The 14,177-nt window shown below is 45.0% G+C and overlaps 1 protein-coding gene across 8 annotated transcripts in view; it reads left to right on the top strand.

Annotated features, from left to right (window-relative positions):
* TNIK (TRAF2 and NCK interacting kinase) overlaps positions 1-14,177 on the top strand; it is a 291,721-nt gene that overhangs the window by 261,807 nt on the left and 15,737 nt on the right. For 6 of the 8 annotated variants that reach the window (XR_013839361.1, XM_079977596.1, XM_079977594.1 and 3 more), the window contains 5 exons: positions 1,093-1,267; positions 3,975-4,101; positions 9,242-9,406; positions 11,472-11,586; positions 13,520-13,690. Coding sequence is in view for 7 of the 8 variants with exons in the window: in XM_079977596.1 (XP_079833722.1) it covers positions 1,093-1,267; positions 3,975-4,101; positions 9,242-9,406; positions 11,472-11,586; positions 13,520-13,690 (753 nt within the window). In the remaining variant the exon portion in view is untranslated. Of the gene's footprint in view, positions 1-1,082; positions 1,268-3,974; positions 4,102-9,241; positions 9,407-11,471; positions 11,587-13,519; positions 13,691-14,177 lie in introns of all 8 variants that reach the window. The other 2 variants (XM_079977595.1, XM_079977598.1) reach the window with 1 other exon arrangement.

Raw genomic sequence — 14,177 nt, 5'->3', positions numbered from 1 at the left:
CTCATAATCTGGGGAACCGGGTTCACTTCCCCGCTCCTCCACATGCAGCTGCTGGGTAACCTTGGGCTAGTCACACTTCTTTGAAGTCTCTCAGCCTCACTCACCTCACAGAGTGTTTGTTTTGGGGGAGGAAGGGAAAGGAGAATGTTAGCCGCTTTGAGACTCCTTTGGGTAGTGATAAAGCGGGATATCAAATCCAAACTACTACTCTTCTTCTTCTTCTTCTTCTTCTTCTTCTCCTCCTCCTCCTCCTCCTCCTCCTCCTCCTCCTCTCTTTGATATCACCCGCTTTATTAGAACCCAAGAATTGAAAGGAATCTCAAAGGGTTGTCTACTCCAATCCTCCACAGATGAAGGAAATCCACTACTGCAGTAGCCCACCCCCTTCCAAGGCCTTCACAACTTGTATCCCCAAGAAATTCTTCCTAAAGATTAGTTGAAGTCCTCTTTATTGCAGTTTGAATCCATTGGTTTGGGTCCTCCATTCTGCAGCAGCAATAAACAGTTTGCCAAACCAATGGCAAAAATTCATACAGGTACACCCCACCCCACCCCACCCCCAAAACGATATCAGTTAGTGCACCATTCTGTGTGAATCAAGGCAATCATGGTTTTCCCTTCCCCTGTCGGGCATCATGAGCTGGAAACACACAATGTGAAGCTCCTGTTCACGTGACTTAAGGTACATGGCAATAAATGGCCTCCAAAGGTGATCATGTTTTCCAGTTTACTATGATCGTGACTGAACTCCATTTGTTTTCAACAAATGTAACTGTCCTGTGTCTGTACGTAGAAGCCTACAAACAGATATGTACACATGCCTATGTGGTCAAATAAAACCAGCAAGTTTGCTGTTGAGTTTTCAACAAGCATAGAGCCAGCATTTGTTTTCACAAAAGCTACATGCTATGTTGTCTTACGTTGGTCTATGTTTGTAAGACTACTATAAAAAATTAGTATTTTTTGGTTGCTTATGCTCTGTGTAGTTAAAGCTTTCAGTCAGATGTGTGCAGCTTTTCTGCAGTCCAATAAATTGTTGACGAAACTCACCTCAAGTTCCCCTCATTCCCCTTGCCATATAGGATCTGACAGCCTTAGCGAAAGAACTGAGGGAGCTGCGTATTGAAGAAACCAACCGGCCTTTGAAGAAAGTTACGGACTATTCCTCCTCCAGCGAGGAGTCTGAAAGCAGTGAAGAGGAAGAGGAGGATGGCGAGAGTGAAACGCAAGATGGGACTGTGCCTGTCAGTGACATTCCAAGGCTTATGTAAGGCACATTTTGTGAAGATAACACCATTATAATTAACACTGTTTATTTGGAGCTGTGGGTGGGCAGAACGACACACTGTTCATCTTTGACAGCAGCTGCCCCCCAGGTCAGGTCCCTCCCCATAATGTGTAGGATCACTCACCCCATGCCATCGCACTGTCATGTGCAATTGTCTGTTCCTGCTGTACATCAGTTGGATGAAGGGTAGGGGAAATGTATAATGTAATGACCTCACAACATTAGGAGACTTGATCCTGGGCATTGCTGGGAAGAAGAGGAAGCCTTGACACGAGGATGCTATTTTTGGCAGATGATGTGTGGTACTTAACTGTGATTGCAGCTTTTTGTGCTTGGGGTAGCAGCTGGATACAGTCCCCAGCCATCCTGGCTTGCCAGCAGCTCACTCCAGTTGAAGGATAATACAGTGTGAGTTCACACAGCAATAGAGTCAGAGACCCATGAAAAACATAGGCAAAAGGTGCTGTAGGGTAGTGGTTCTTGTGTCTGGGAACAGAGAGGTGGCTGGTTCTGGATGGTGTTGCACTCCCCCAAAGAACCAAGTGTGTAGCTTGAAGAGACTACTAGATCCAGCTTTGTCGCTGGTGACCTGTGGCATCAGTAACACAGGGTACCTATTTTCCAGCTTTAGCTGGTTCATGAGCTACAGGCATTCCTGTATAGTGTCAGCCTGGCTACAGTAATCTAGGCCAGTGTATCCCAACCTTGGGTCTCCAGCTGTTTTTGGACTACATTTCCCATCATCCCTCACCACTGGTCTTGCTAGCTAGGGGTGATGGGAGTTGTAGTCCAAAAACAGCTGGAGACCCAAGGTTGGGGAAACACTGGCCTAGGCTGTACAGACTCTGGGTTCTGGAGTTAGATTGGTGCAATGAGCTCTATGCGGCTGCCCTTGTAGATGATTTGGAGGCTGCAGCTTATACAAAATGCAACGGCTGGAATGTTGACTGGTTCAGCTACTTGGAGCCATATAACATTATTTCTGAAGAGTTTGCACTGGCTGCCTATATGCTCTGAAGCCACATTTAAGGTTTTGATGCTTAGATACAAATACCTAGACAACAGAACTCAGTTATCTGAAGGAGTGCCTCTCAGCATTGTCCTCCCCAGGCTTTACGATCTCTCAGGGAAACCTGGTGTTTTAGCTCAGGGTGGAACCTTCTTGGTGGTGGCTCCTCAGCTGTGGAATGTCGTTTCCCCCAAGGTTCAGCTGGTGCCAACATTGTTTTGTCCAACACCCGCTCCCCACACATATAGGAGCCACCACTTAGAGGATCCCACACTCATTACTTGGAAGCAGACAAAGCTCTGGGACTCAGTTTATCTTCTTCACATATGGCAGTGTACAGATAAGACAGAAGCTCCATGTGTGAAAGAGCCCTCAGAGCTAGGAAACTCTCTGGGATTTTCTGAAGTTCTCATAAATATACAATGGCTTCACTTCGCAGACAATACCTTAGTCTTTCATGAAGTTCTCATTTAAATGTTCTTTGCATTATCACAGATTTAACAGTTTCCCAGTATTTTAAAGACTGACAAATGGTGCTAACAGCTGCATATCTGGACTTTTATTAGAACATTCTCTGATCTATATTTCTATATTATCTAGGTCAGTCTCTGCCTTCAGGCATAAATAAGCAGCTGCTGCTTATTTTTGTTGGCCATCCATATGTATATGGGTAATGTTTGGGCAGATATTTTGTGTCTTGTTTAGCTTAATGTGGTTTAAAATATGCCATGTTGCAATGTCATGTTGTGCCCTTGCTTGTGTGCACTGAAGCTGTGGTCCTAGAAGGACTCAGTCTCATCTCTAAAATTTGACGTCTTCAGATACTGCTGAGAGGCTTGCTCTTGTTGTCCTGGGTGGCCTTCAAAAACAAAAATGCCCAGGTTTAGTAGCTTGTAACCTGGACAAGTTTAGTTGCCATGAGGAAAACTACCTCCTTGTGTCAGGTACCATCTGCCTGTGAGTCTCGCACTTCCTCTGAGTCTCCCAACCCCTGCCCCATATGTCTAGCTACTGATGGTCTGCAAGAGGAAATTCACAGCATGGTGGAGTAAATGACACAGTGAATCCTTGAAAATGGTACAAGCCAAGCAGGCATTGCTTCAACACAGGGCAGTAGTTTTCGGCAGCATCTCCCTGTTATCACAATCATCATATGTGCTCTAGCCTTTAGGTTGGCACCAGGCGTGATACAAACCAGAGGGATGCCTTCAAAACCAGCGACCATCCAGTTTCCTCCCTCCATTTCCCATAATGTTTGGTTAAGGAAACTTGGAGGGTAACATTGTGAGGTTCTGCATTTGCCCATACCCACTTAGCAATATCAAGTGCATGCCATGAAGGTGCAGGGGCCACACACAGGGTAGTCTTGTCTGCGTTTCCTTCTCCATTTATAAGGAGAACATGGGGAAAACTGGATGTTGCCTTGCCATTTTCAGTAATCATCTTTAATTGCTGCCTTAGAGTATGAATTACTGTAAAAACCTGGCCTCTGATAAAGGAACCTATAACTTGTTCTGGATTTTCATATATGTTGGATTCGTGATTGCCTTAAGGTTAATAAATCTTACTGTTGGCATTTGGTCCGTGTAATCTGGACCAACACACAGCAGCGAAAATGGTATATATATATATATTCTTATTTAAGTTTTGCAAATACCCACTGTTTATATTTTGCAGCCCAACAGGAATGCCGGGAAACAACGAGGCCTACAACTTAGGAATGGTGTCAAGCCACATTCTAGAACCGCCCCATACAGATACGTTTAGCAGCATTTCCAGAGAAGGGACTTTAATGATAAGGGAGGTAAGTGGGTGGCAACTATTTCCTGTGAAACATCTTTGAGAGATTTTGTCTTTATAAGCTATGAATAATCATTGCTCTGTGTATTCTAAGCACAAAGTGATTGATTAAACAATGCCTGTTAGCAGCTGATTAATATAATTACAACATCTAAACAAAAGATGTTTCTCCAAACTGCAAACAGCAATGAATACTGTAGGATGCAGCCAGGTTGTGTCTGAATTCTGATATTCTTCCATCCTGGCCTAAAGCAAAAAAAACCAAACTCCCAAACCAAAGGATTTACACAGAGATTTACACCGGTAGAAGTGAGTTTGAAACCTAGCCCATTCATTTCCATAATAATTCCCCCTTCAGCCATCTGCTGAAGATTTCCAGTTGCTTTAGTTTAATTGTAGCTCTTTATCTGAACACCCTAATTGTGATGTCATGGTTTGTATTCAGGAGGAAAAAGAAAGACTTTTAAAAGGTCAGTCCAGAGGCCAACAAATGGGACTTTTGTTTTATTTCGGGAAACATTTGCACCTATGCAGCATGAATTCCAGTGAAATAACTAGTGGTTATGGGGCAAGACAGTGGGGAGCCAAACCCATAATATTTTGTTGAGAGTCACAACCCAAATCCTAAAACTGCCAGGAGCAAATAAACCTTCCTATTCAGCCTCCTCCTGAATAGGTAGCACAGCATGTCTCCTGTGCTTTACCAGTGTTGGCCATTGATAGCAATGCCACATTGCAGAGTGGGGTGAAGTAAACCTGTTTCTGGAGAATAACCTTGCTATGAATGACAGGAGGTTAGATTGTACGAGGCATGCTGTAAGAAAACAAAAGAAGAAGAAAATTCACTAAAAATAAAGTGTTTGGGAAGGATAGGTAATTCAGAAAGACACAAGGAAGAGCTTCTGACATCTCACCTTGAGGCCCAGTAGGTGCTGTCCAGAGTACTGAATGACTACCTTCCCCACCCTGATGTTGTCCGTAAAACCAAATGGCCACATTTTGCACCCTGAGAAAACGGTTCATTGTTGTTGAAGCCAGCCATTGTTGCTTTCTGGGTGCAGGGGTTGGTAGTTTCATAGCCAGCTAGCTGTGATTCTTCCACAGTGGGTTCAATTGCTATCACGGTGTGATCCCACTGAGCTTAGGTAATAATGGCTAATATTGCTCCCCAACGAAGTACAGCTGACCAGGAAATGCATAATACATTCCATAAAATAGGCTAAGGAGAAGTCCAGAGGCTGAAGCAGTACAGCAGTCAGGCCACATGACCTGCAGAGGTCAAGAAGGGCAGGAAGGACCTAAAAGGCTGGGAGTTCAATGGCAGATCCCATGAACTTGAAGGGGTGGGACAGAACCCTGTCTAGGATACCCAAACAACTGTGGTTGGTTTTTCTCCCTGAAGTGTAAATGTCTCTTTAGCCACAGTCATAGACAAAGAGCCAAGGTATTTGTGACAGCAGCAGATCCATGTGTTTAAAGGAGAATCTGCTGTAGTTCTGTAGCAAAAGGGATGGGGAGGACCAGTTTGAAGGAATAAATTGGCTGCATGGAGGAAGGGAATTGAACCTTCCTCCTTCCTGCAGCTTCCCTCCCTGTGCTTTTCTTTCAACCAGGCACATATTTTGTATCTTGTCCCAACCCATTCAGAGCAGATTTTCTAAGGACACAAGGGGTTGTTGGAAGTTGCCTCTGCCTCATCCAGTTACTGGAGCATCCCATTCTGCATTGCAGGGGGTTGGACTAGAGGTTCCTCGAGGTCCCTTTCAACACTGCAACTCTATGATTCTATTAGCAGAACTCTGCTTGGGATACTCTTTCCAGCAAAAGCCTGCTTAGGATCTGAGGGTGGTATTCCAGTAACTCAATTACTGCTAGTGCAACAAGATCCCACCCCATCTCCTCCCCTGTGAGCACCCTGCACCCTCCCCTGCTCCAGAGCAGACACCCTAGAACAGATTTAGGATGGGGGGGGCCACTAGGGGCGCATCGGAAGATGACTGACAATAACATCTCTCCGACCCACACAAGGTAATTAGGAGGCTGTGATGGGAGTAAATAGCCTCCCTACCCCCCCCCCAAGGTTGGGGGGGCTGCCCTTGCCTGCTGTGCCCTATACCACCCCCGAATTTGTGGGGATGGGGGCACTAGGCAGAATGCCCTCCTGTGGATCTTGGCGCTCCTGGACGCTGTCTCTGATCCGTGCCTCTAGCTGCAAGAACTTCAAAAGGAACAATTAGGAAAAGCGAATGCACATATTTCAAGGAAGGAGGGGGAGTAAAGACTGCTAACTGAAGAGATCTCTGATAAATCAAGACGAGTCGGAGGAATAAGAATTAATCATGAGAAGATACGCCAATACTTGGTACGGCAAAGGGACTGGATGGGGGAGGGGGGAAAACTTTACTTTCTTTTCTCTATGTGATTAAACAAGAATCCCCCCCCTCACAAGTCAGAAATGTCACTTTAATGACTTAAGCTGTGGATTTATGGCTGTGTGGAGATAAATTTTCCAACCAAAGCATGTTTTAAGAAGATCGTGGAATAGTTTAAGAGCTTTGGAATGACGCAGTTAAAAATACCGTCGCCATGTTGGCAAGCTCTGTCAGAGGACTTGAGCCTGGGAGGAGAAATAGAGCTGTTTTTATATTGTGGGTGAGACTCCTCAGAGGGACTTAAGAACGACAGATCCCGAGATTAATGGTGGAAAGAGCGATGTTATTTATGAAAGTGATGATATATGGAAACCATCTCAATATGAGGATTGGACGAACGGAAAAATTCACACAGGACTATAATTGGGGTTTATCTGCTTAAGGAGATTACCAGAAGAGATCATAAAGAAAAAAAGAAAAAATATACGAACAAGATGAGATGTGGAAACAGCAAGATAAGACTGGATAGAATTATGAACTTTATTTGGACTGATTTGGATATTAACGCAGTAGCAAGAAGATGATCGGAATCCCCCTTCGGAACTTGAAATATGGGTCCCCTCAACAAAAATTTAAAATTCAGCTTTGTAATTCGGAATTTATGTGATGTGATTTGATTTGATTTGATTGGTCGGTTAATAAAAAATTTTTTTTTAAAAAAAGAACAGATTTAGGATGTGCACAGGAGGAGGAGAGGGGGGGAAAGTTCTATTGCAGCAGCAGAAATCCTTGAGCTGACAGACCCCTGATTTAGCACTGCACTGGACATGACCCTAAGCCATTGTTTGGAGTGTGGAAAAGTGGATTCATGCCTAATTAATGCACTCCTTGTTTGTGAAAGAGTCTGTAAGTGACCTTAAACCTGATAGACCTTAAGAAACAAGCTGTGATGAGTGCCATGCAAGGTGTTTGCAGTTTTTGAATATAAATCATTCTTTGCCACCTGATTAAGTTGAGAGTGTCAAGAATTGTGCAGATGCTGCTTGTGGGGCCTGGGGTAATCTCTTTCAGGTACATTACCCTGCTTGGGCCTGCCCTTAATAGGTGACACATTAGACATAAACAGCAGGTTGCTGACAATTTCTGCCAGGCTTGTAATTCAGCAAAAGAAGCATCTGCGGTGACTTTTGCAATGGAGACAAGTCAGTCTGTTTGTCAGTTGCCTGCAAAGGCAGAGACCAGAAGAAGGAACAAAGTGAGGTTGGTTGTTTTTTTGCTAGATTATAAAGCATTTCCCAAGTTGCAGATGGAAGAGGATTTTCTGTTCTCCGTGGAGACACATAGCTCTCGCCGATGCTAATGCGAGCTTTGCGTGCCTGTCAGGACAAAAAGATCTGTTAAGTCGTGCAGGGGGAAAAGCCGAGGCTGTTCGCTGCTGCCTTGAGTCACATAAACTTACTGTAGCCCATTTGAAAAGGGCACAAGGTGGAAAAGTGGCTCCTGGGTCTCATGACGTCAGAATACTGCTAAGTGGGGCTTGCAAAGTGGGCACATGCCACATATCTGTCCCCCGATGGCCATGCCAAAAGGTAATGTCTGTGTTTCTACTTCAAAGGAGGTGTCAGTGGGGAGACACAGGCAACCTGCCTAGGCATAACCTAGATACAGGCACAAAATGGAAACCACCAAAGGTCACGTAACACCATGGCAGTTATTAAGATAATGCTAAGTGATGTAATCCTTTCTCAATAATTACACATGTTTTCAGTGTGGTAGATGGAAACCCAGCTTCTAATTGGCCTTGTCCCTGCAGCCAAGAGCATGCTAACAATGCGCATTCAGCCATTGGGCTGGTTTGCACATATTGATGACCCTGTCTTAATGATCTGAGGAACAGGCCATGTGCTCTTGCACTCATGCCTCCCCTGATATACCAAATTCAGTTCTTCTACCATGATTCTGTAAAGCACCATTTTACAGAAACCGGAAGCCGTTCTTCACAAGCGAGGCTTAGACCAGCTTTTCCTTTAAAAGGTCTGTGGCCCAGTTCAGGCATACAGCAGTCCCCCTTTCAGTTGCCTGTGGGAGCATGTAGTTTAGGGCTGTAAGTGAAGATCATATGTAAGTTTATGTGACTCAAGCTCTGCATGTGGCAACATGTGGTTAGTCCCCATACGGCATGGCCCTTCTTCAAGCTGCTTGAAGATTGTACAGATAGAGCAACTACATGCACAGCAACTTGTGTAGAGGTTGCAGGTCATCCCATCATCTCTGCACCATTTAGTTTGTGGGTCTTTAAAATACCTTTAAAAACTGTTAAATCTGTGATAATGCAAACAACATTTAAATGAGAACTTCATGAAAGACCAAGATGTTGTGCACTCCTGCAGGCGGGTGCTGCAAAGCATCTGGCTCAAATATAAAAGCAATAAAATATCTTCATTCTGTCACACTTTTGATGGCATTCACCTGCAGTATAAATAGTACAGAAGGGGCTCGGATGTGCTGTTTAGCCTTGTAGTCTTAACTATTAATAACCATTCTTCTGCTGATGAACAAGGATGCCTTCTCCTTCCAAATGTGCTCTGTGTTTCATTCTCTCTAAATTTCTTCAGTGGAGATACGTAGCTGCTTGCTGAGTCCGCGGGTCAAGAGGACAGCCAAGCCAAGGGCTTGTGCCTGTGCTTGCTTGGCTACGTGAGTTAATATGTTACTCTTGGGGTTTCTCTCTCACACACTCTCTTCTCTTCCTTATAACTTGTGTCTCTGCAGACTTCTGGGGACAAAAAGCGCTCTGGCCACACAGCCAGCAATGGCTTTGCCGGCCATGTCAATCTTCCAGATTTGGTGCAGCAGAGCCACTCACCTGCCAGCACACCAACTGAGGGTCTGGGCCGAGCCTCCACCCATGGACAGGAGATGGACTCGGTGGCAGAAGTAGGTAGCAGCAGGGTCCTCTGGGCTCAGGACCTGCTCCCTTTCTCCACCTTTGGATCTCCTCCCCGCTTCTTGGCTATCATTCTGTGTTTATGATTATATACATGATGTTGAATTTCTGTTTTAATCCATCAACTGTTGAAAATGGTGGGAAAGAAGGAAGGGCATTTCTGGGTAAAAGCTTCCCTTAGCTGCAGAAGCGAAACAGGAAGTAGCTTGCATACAAAAGGCACCTGTTATCAGGGAGGCACCATGGCTCAGCAGTAGAGCAACTGCTTGGCATGCAGACGGTTCAGGTTCAATTTGTGGCATCTGCAGGTAAACTTGGGAATGCCCCCAGTCTGAATTCCAGGAGAACCCAAGCCAGTGTAGACCAGGGTTTCTCAAACTTGGGACTCCAGCTGTTTTTGGACTACAACTGCCATCACCTCTAGCTAGCAGGACCAGTGGCCATGAATGATGGGAATTGTAGTCCAAAAATAGCTGGAGACCCAAGTTTGGGCTAGATGGACCAAAGGTCTTATTCGGTATGAGGCAGATTCCTAGATTTCTATTGTCTTTGCACAATCTGCTCTTCTCCTCCAGTGCTGGTCATGGACTGACATCTATCCATATGGTGATCAGCACAGCCGACAGGTGTCTGGCATGCCGGCATTAAGCAGAATAATAATTGGAGAAAATCAGTATCTGGAAGGCATCCTGAATTAGTGTGATTCCCCTCAATTTGTTAAAGCCACACAGGGTTGTAGCAGAACCATAGGAGATCAGGATTCTTTTTCATGAACATCATGACTTTTGTTTTATTTTTCAAAGAGCAGGTTTCTGGCCCTTAACAAAAGGGAAGAAATGGTTGCACATATATTCTTAAAAGTGGGTTGGCAATGCCTATTAAATCTCCCCAAAGCCCAAAGACAAACTCAGTGAGCTTTACCTACATAACTCCTTGTGTTGCCCTTCCCCGTAGCTAGAAGAAGCAGAATAAATCTGCATGTAATTTATGCAGGCCTGTTTACAGATTGTGAGATGGCAATTGAGGCATTGCATCACCAGAGTTTGGAAGTCAGTACATCTGTCTCATTAATAAAACCTCAGGAGGTCTAAATATTCTGCTAAACGTTCACTCGTGAACTCATTAATGCAATCCTTTTCTTCCCCAGTTAAGAGATAGTGCTCGCTTTTCCTGGAAGCCCAAGTGTTGCCCTCAAAAAACTGCTACCTTATGTGTACATTGAAAGAGAAAGAGGCTCTTTCATGAGGCTGGTTATCTCTTTACAGCAGGGAGGCTAGGCAGTTATCTAGGGTGACAGCTGCCTGGCTCCAGCACTCAACCTGGATCACAGACTTGGGTGGCTTTTGAAATAAAAGGAAAAGGCATAGAATAGTGATGATGGAAGGTGGGGCTCCCCCTCCCCATTTTTCTGTCTTCTTTCTATGATGATGATGATGATTTATTAGCTTTATATACCAACCTTCATCACAAGATCTCAGGGCGGTTCACAAGATAAAAATGCAAGGTAAAAGCACAAATAAATAGTTAAAACAAAAACAACAGAAGTCATAACTATAACATTGCTTGGGTAAAGACCACAGCAGAAAAACAAGTGCCATGTCGTGGAGGAAATCCCTGCTTTTACACCATAGGGCTTACAGCTGTCAAGAAGTAAAGATCACAACCTTTGCCTTTGGATGCTAACATAGCAGAAGATTCTCAGAGGGGGAAAAAAGATGTAAATATTATTAGTTCATTATTCTGGATTTCCTTCTAATCAAACCCAGCTCTGTTGTACTTAGCAACAAAGTTATGCTAATTTAAATTGATTATTACCTTTGCATCTACACCAGTCATTAAAGCCAATTTCTGCTTACTGTGGAGCCATTTTAGGGATAAGGCATGGGTACTAGCTAAAGAATTGGTTTTTTATGCCTGCATACATTCAAATACCACCCATTCTGCCACTGGACTACAACCCTTGTGCTTTGAATGTATTATCTGTGTTGGTATGAAGACTAAACCTTATTATTACCTTCTTCTGATTAAATAATATATTTATTTCTCGCTGGATAGTATGGAATGGGAAGTAGCACAAAAGCATCTTTCACTCCATTTGTGGATACCAGAGTATATCAGACCTCCCCTACAGATGAAGATGAGGACGATGATGAGGAATCGTCTGCCACAGGTAGGGAAAGGCAATGGGAAATGCTTGGGGTGTGAGACACTCGGTCCTGTTAGCATATACTTAGGCAAGTGTCAGCTCTAGGAAACAGCATTTGAAAATCCTGCACATACTGGCCTGGCAAGTGTTCGTAACAGTTTACAGCTCCTATTGCACCATAGCAAAGCATCCCTTCTAGAGCATTTAGGAAACGTGCTCAAATCCCCAGTGTTTTCCCAGCAAGAATGAATGTCTGGAAAGTTGTGGGCCATATGCCAGCATGCATTGAATTTAACTGTGGCTACTGCAAGCCAAAGTAAACTCAGTGCATGGAGACTCTGTAGGCCAGATTCAACTACCCCATTCGACTAGAGGGGGCAGTACAAGTATCCCCCCCCCAACTCAAAGGCTACCCCTCTCCGACCCTGTATACCCCCCTACCACCCACAAATCCACTCTGATGGATTAGGGCATCCCCGAAACTGTGTGCCAGAGAGGAAAGGGGAGATGGTTCCATCAGTCAAGTAGTAATGCTTGCAATAGCAGAACATAATCTTAACCCAACATTGAAGTCCTCCTCCTGCTGTCATTTGAATTCACACGATCTCACTTGAGTTTTCAGTCTAAAATTTGAAAACATTAAATAATGTTTAAATAACATTAAATAATGTTTAAACATTAAATAACATAGAGGTACCCTGAGAGAGAAGGGACGTGGGTGGCGCTGTGGGTTAAACCACAGAGCCTAGGACTTGCCGATCAGAAGGTGGGCTGTTCGAATCCCCACCTAGTATTTCAAAAGCACATCAAAGTGCAAGTAGATAAATAGGTACCGCTCTGGCAGGAAGGTAAACGGTGTTTCCGTGCGCTGCTCTGGTTTGCCAGAAGTGACTTAGTCATGCTGCCCACATGACCCGGAAGCTGTACGCCGGCTCCCTCGGCCAATAAGGGGAGATGAGTTCCACAACCCCAGAGTCGGTCATGACTGGACCTAATGGTCAGGGGTCCCTTTACCTTTACCCTGAGAGAAGGGGCACGGGTGGCGCTGTGGATTAAACCACAGAGCCTAGGACTTGCCTATCAGAAGGTCAGTGGTTCGAATCCCCACGACGGGGTGAGCTCCCGTTGCTCGGTCCCTGCTCCTGCCAACCTAGCAGTTCGAAAGCACGTCAGAGTGCAAGTAGATAAATAGGTACCGCTCCGGTGGGAAGGTAAACGGCGTTTCTGTGCGCTGCTCTGGTTCACCAGAAGTGACTTAGTCATGCTGCCCACATGACCCGGAAGCTGTACGCCGGCTCCCTCGGCCAATAAAGCAAGATGAGCGCCGCAACCTCAGAGTCAGTCACAACTGGACCTAATGGTCAGGGGTCCCTTTACCTTTACCTTTACCTTTACCCTGAGAGCAGTGGGAAGAAGAAATCAGGATGGCACATAGTTTGCATCACTGCCATGAGTATCCTGTTCACGTCATGAGGTTGAAACTTTGTGGTGCTCCTCAAGCCCTCCGGCAAGACTAGACTAACTGTGGCATCAGGTTAACCACAGATCCGAGCAACTTTGCCCTCAAAGGGTTTCACAAACCTTTTGCAGCAGGCTGTGCAGCAGCTCTGTGCAGGATATTGGGCAGGAACCAGTGATACATAGCTTGAGTTCTCCTCTGCTGGGCAGATACTTAGTTCAAAGTACTGTAGTTTCCTCTGACTCCTTGCAGTGGTGCTGCATTCATTGTGCAGACAGAAGCCAAAATCAACACAGTCTTGAGGCCTGTGCAGAATTCCAGTTGAACCGAGTTTATCAGTAACAATTCCTCCATCTGTATGTTATCAGAGAGATATGGGGGAAAGCCACAGGAAGCAGCTCCCGCAGAGCTAAAGAAACACATGTATTGGCCCTTAGTAGCTGATAAAATCCCCATTATGTATTCAGTAAAGCTGTTTCTGCATGTTTTCCTTTCCAGCATTATTTACCAGCGAGCTGCTGAGGCAAGAACAGGCCAAACTTAATGAAGCAAGGAAAATTTCTGTAGTAAATGTGAATCCCACCAACATCCGTCCTCATAGTGACACACCAGAGATCCGAAAGTACAAGAAGCGCTTCAATTCTGAAATCCTTTGTGCTGCTCTGTGGGGTAATCTGTTAATTATCTCATTGAATAGCAGAAATGCCGTCTGCATGTTAAGATTTATTTTGGTGCTTTTTAAGCGAGGCTCTGGCATAATACCAGGAGCTGAGGGGGTAGAAGCAAAACATTCTCTACTTAAGGTAGGGTGCTAAATAGCAGCTCTAGACACCTTTTTCCTGGGGTTGCTATCATGGCACCTGTGGATTCAGTGGCACTCTTGAAGACTTCCTCTGGTGTTCTTGAAGCCTCAACACCATCCCCACTTACTGCCCACTTGAAAAGTACAGAGAGCTGATGAAGGAAGCTGAAAGAGTATGGCTCCTTACCATCTCCCTGTGCTTTTGAAGGCTCAGATAAGGCACCTGAGAGCATAGGAGGGAAAGGGGAGACATCTGGGGTACTGCAGGAGGAGAGAGAGAGAATGGGAATGGGGACATCCCCTGCCAGACAGCTGGATAGCAGGGAATCATTGTGAGTAAGTGAAGTCAGAGGT

This window comes from Podarcis cretensis (assembly GCF_951804945.1).
Source record: "Podarcis cretensis genome assembly, chromosome: 5".
NCBI lineage: Eukaryota > Metazoa > Chordata > Lepidosauria > Squamata > Lacertidae > Podarcis > Podarcis cretensis.
The sequence above is the reverse complement of the archived record's forward strand: the minus strand, read 5'-3'. Positions and strand labels throughout refer to the sequence as shown.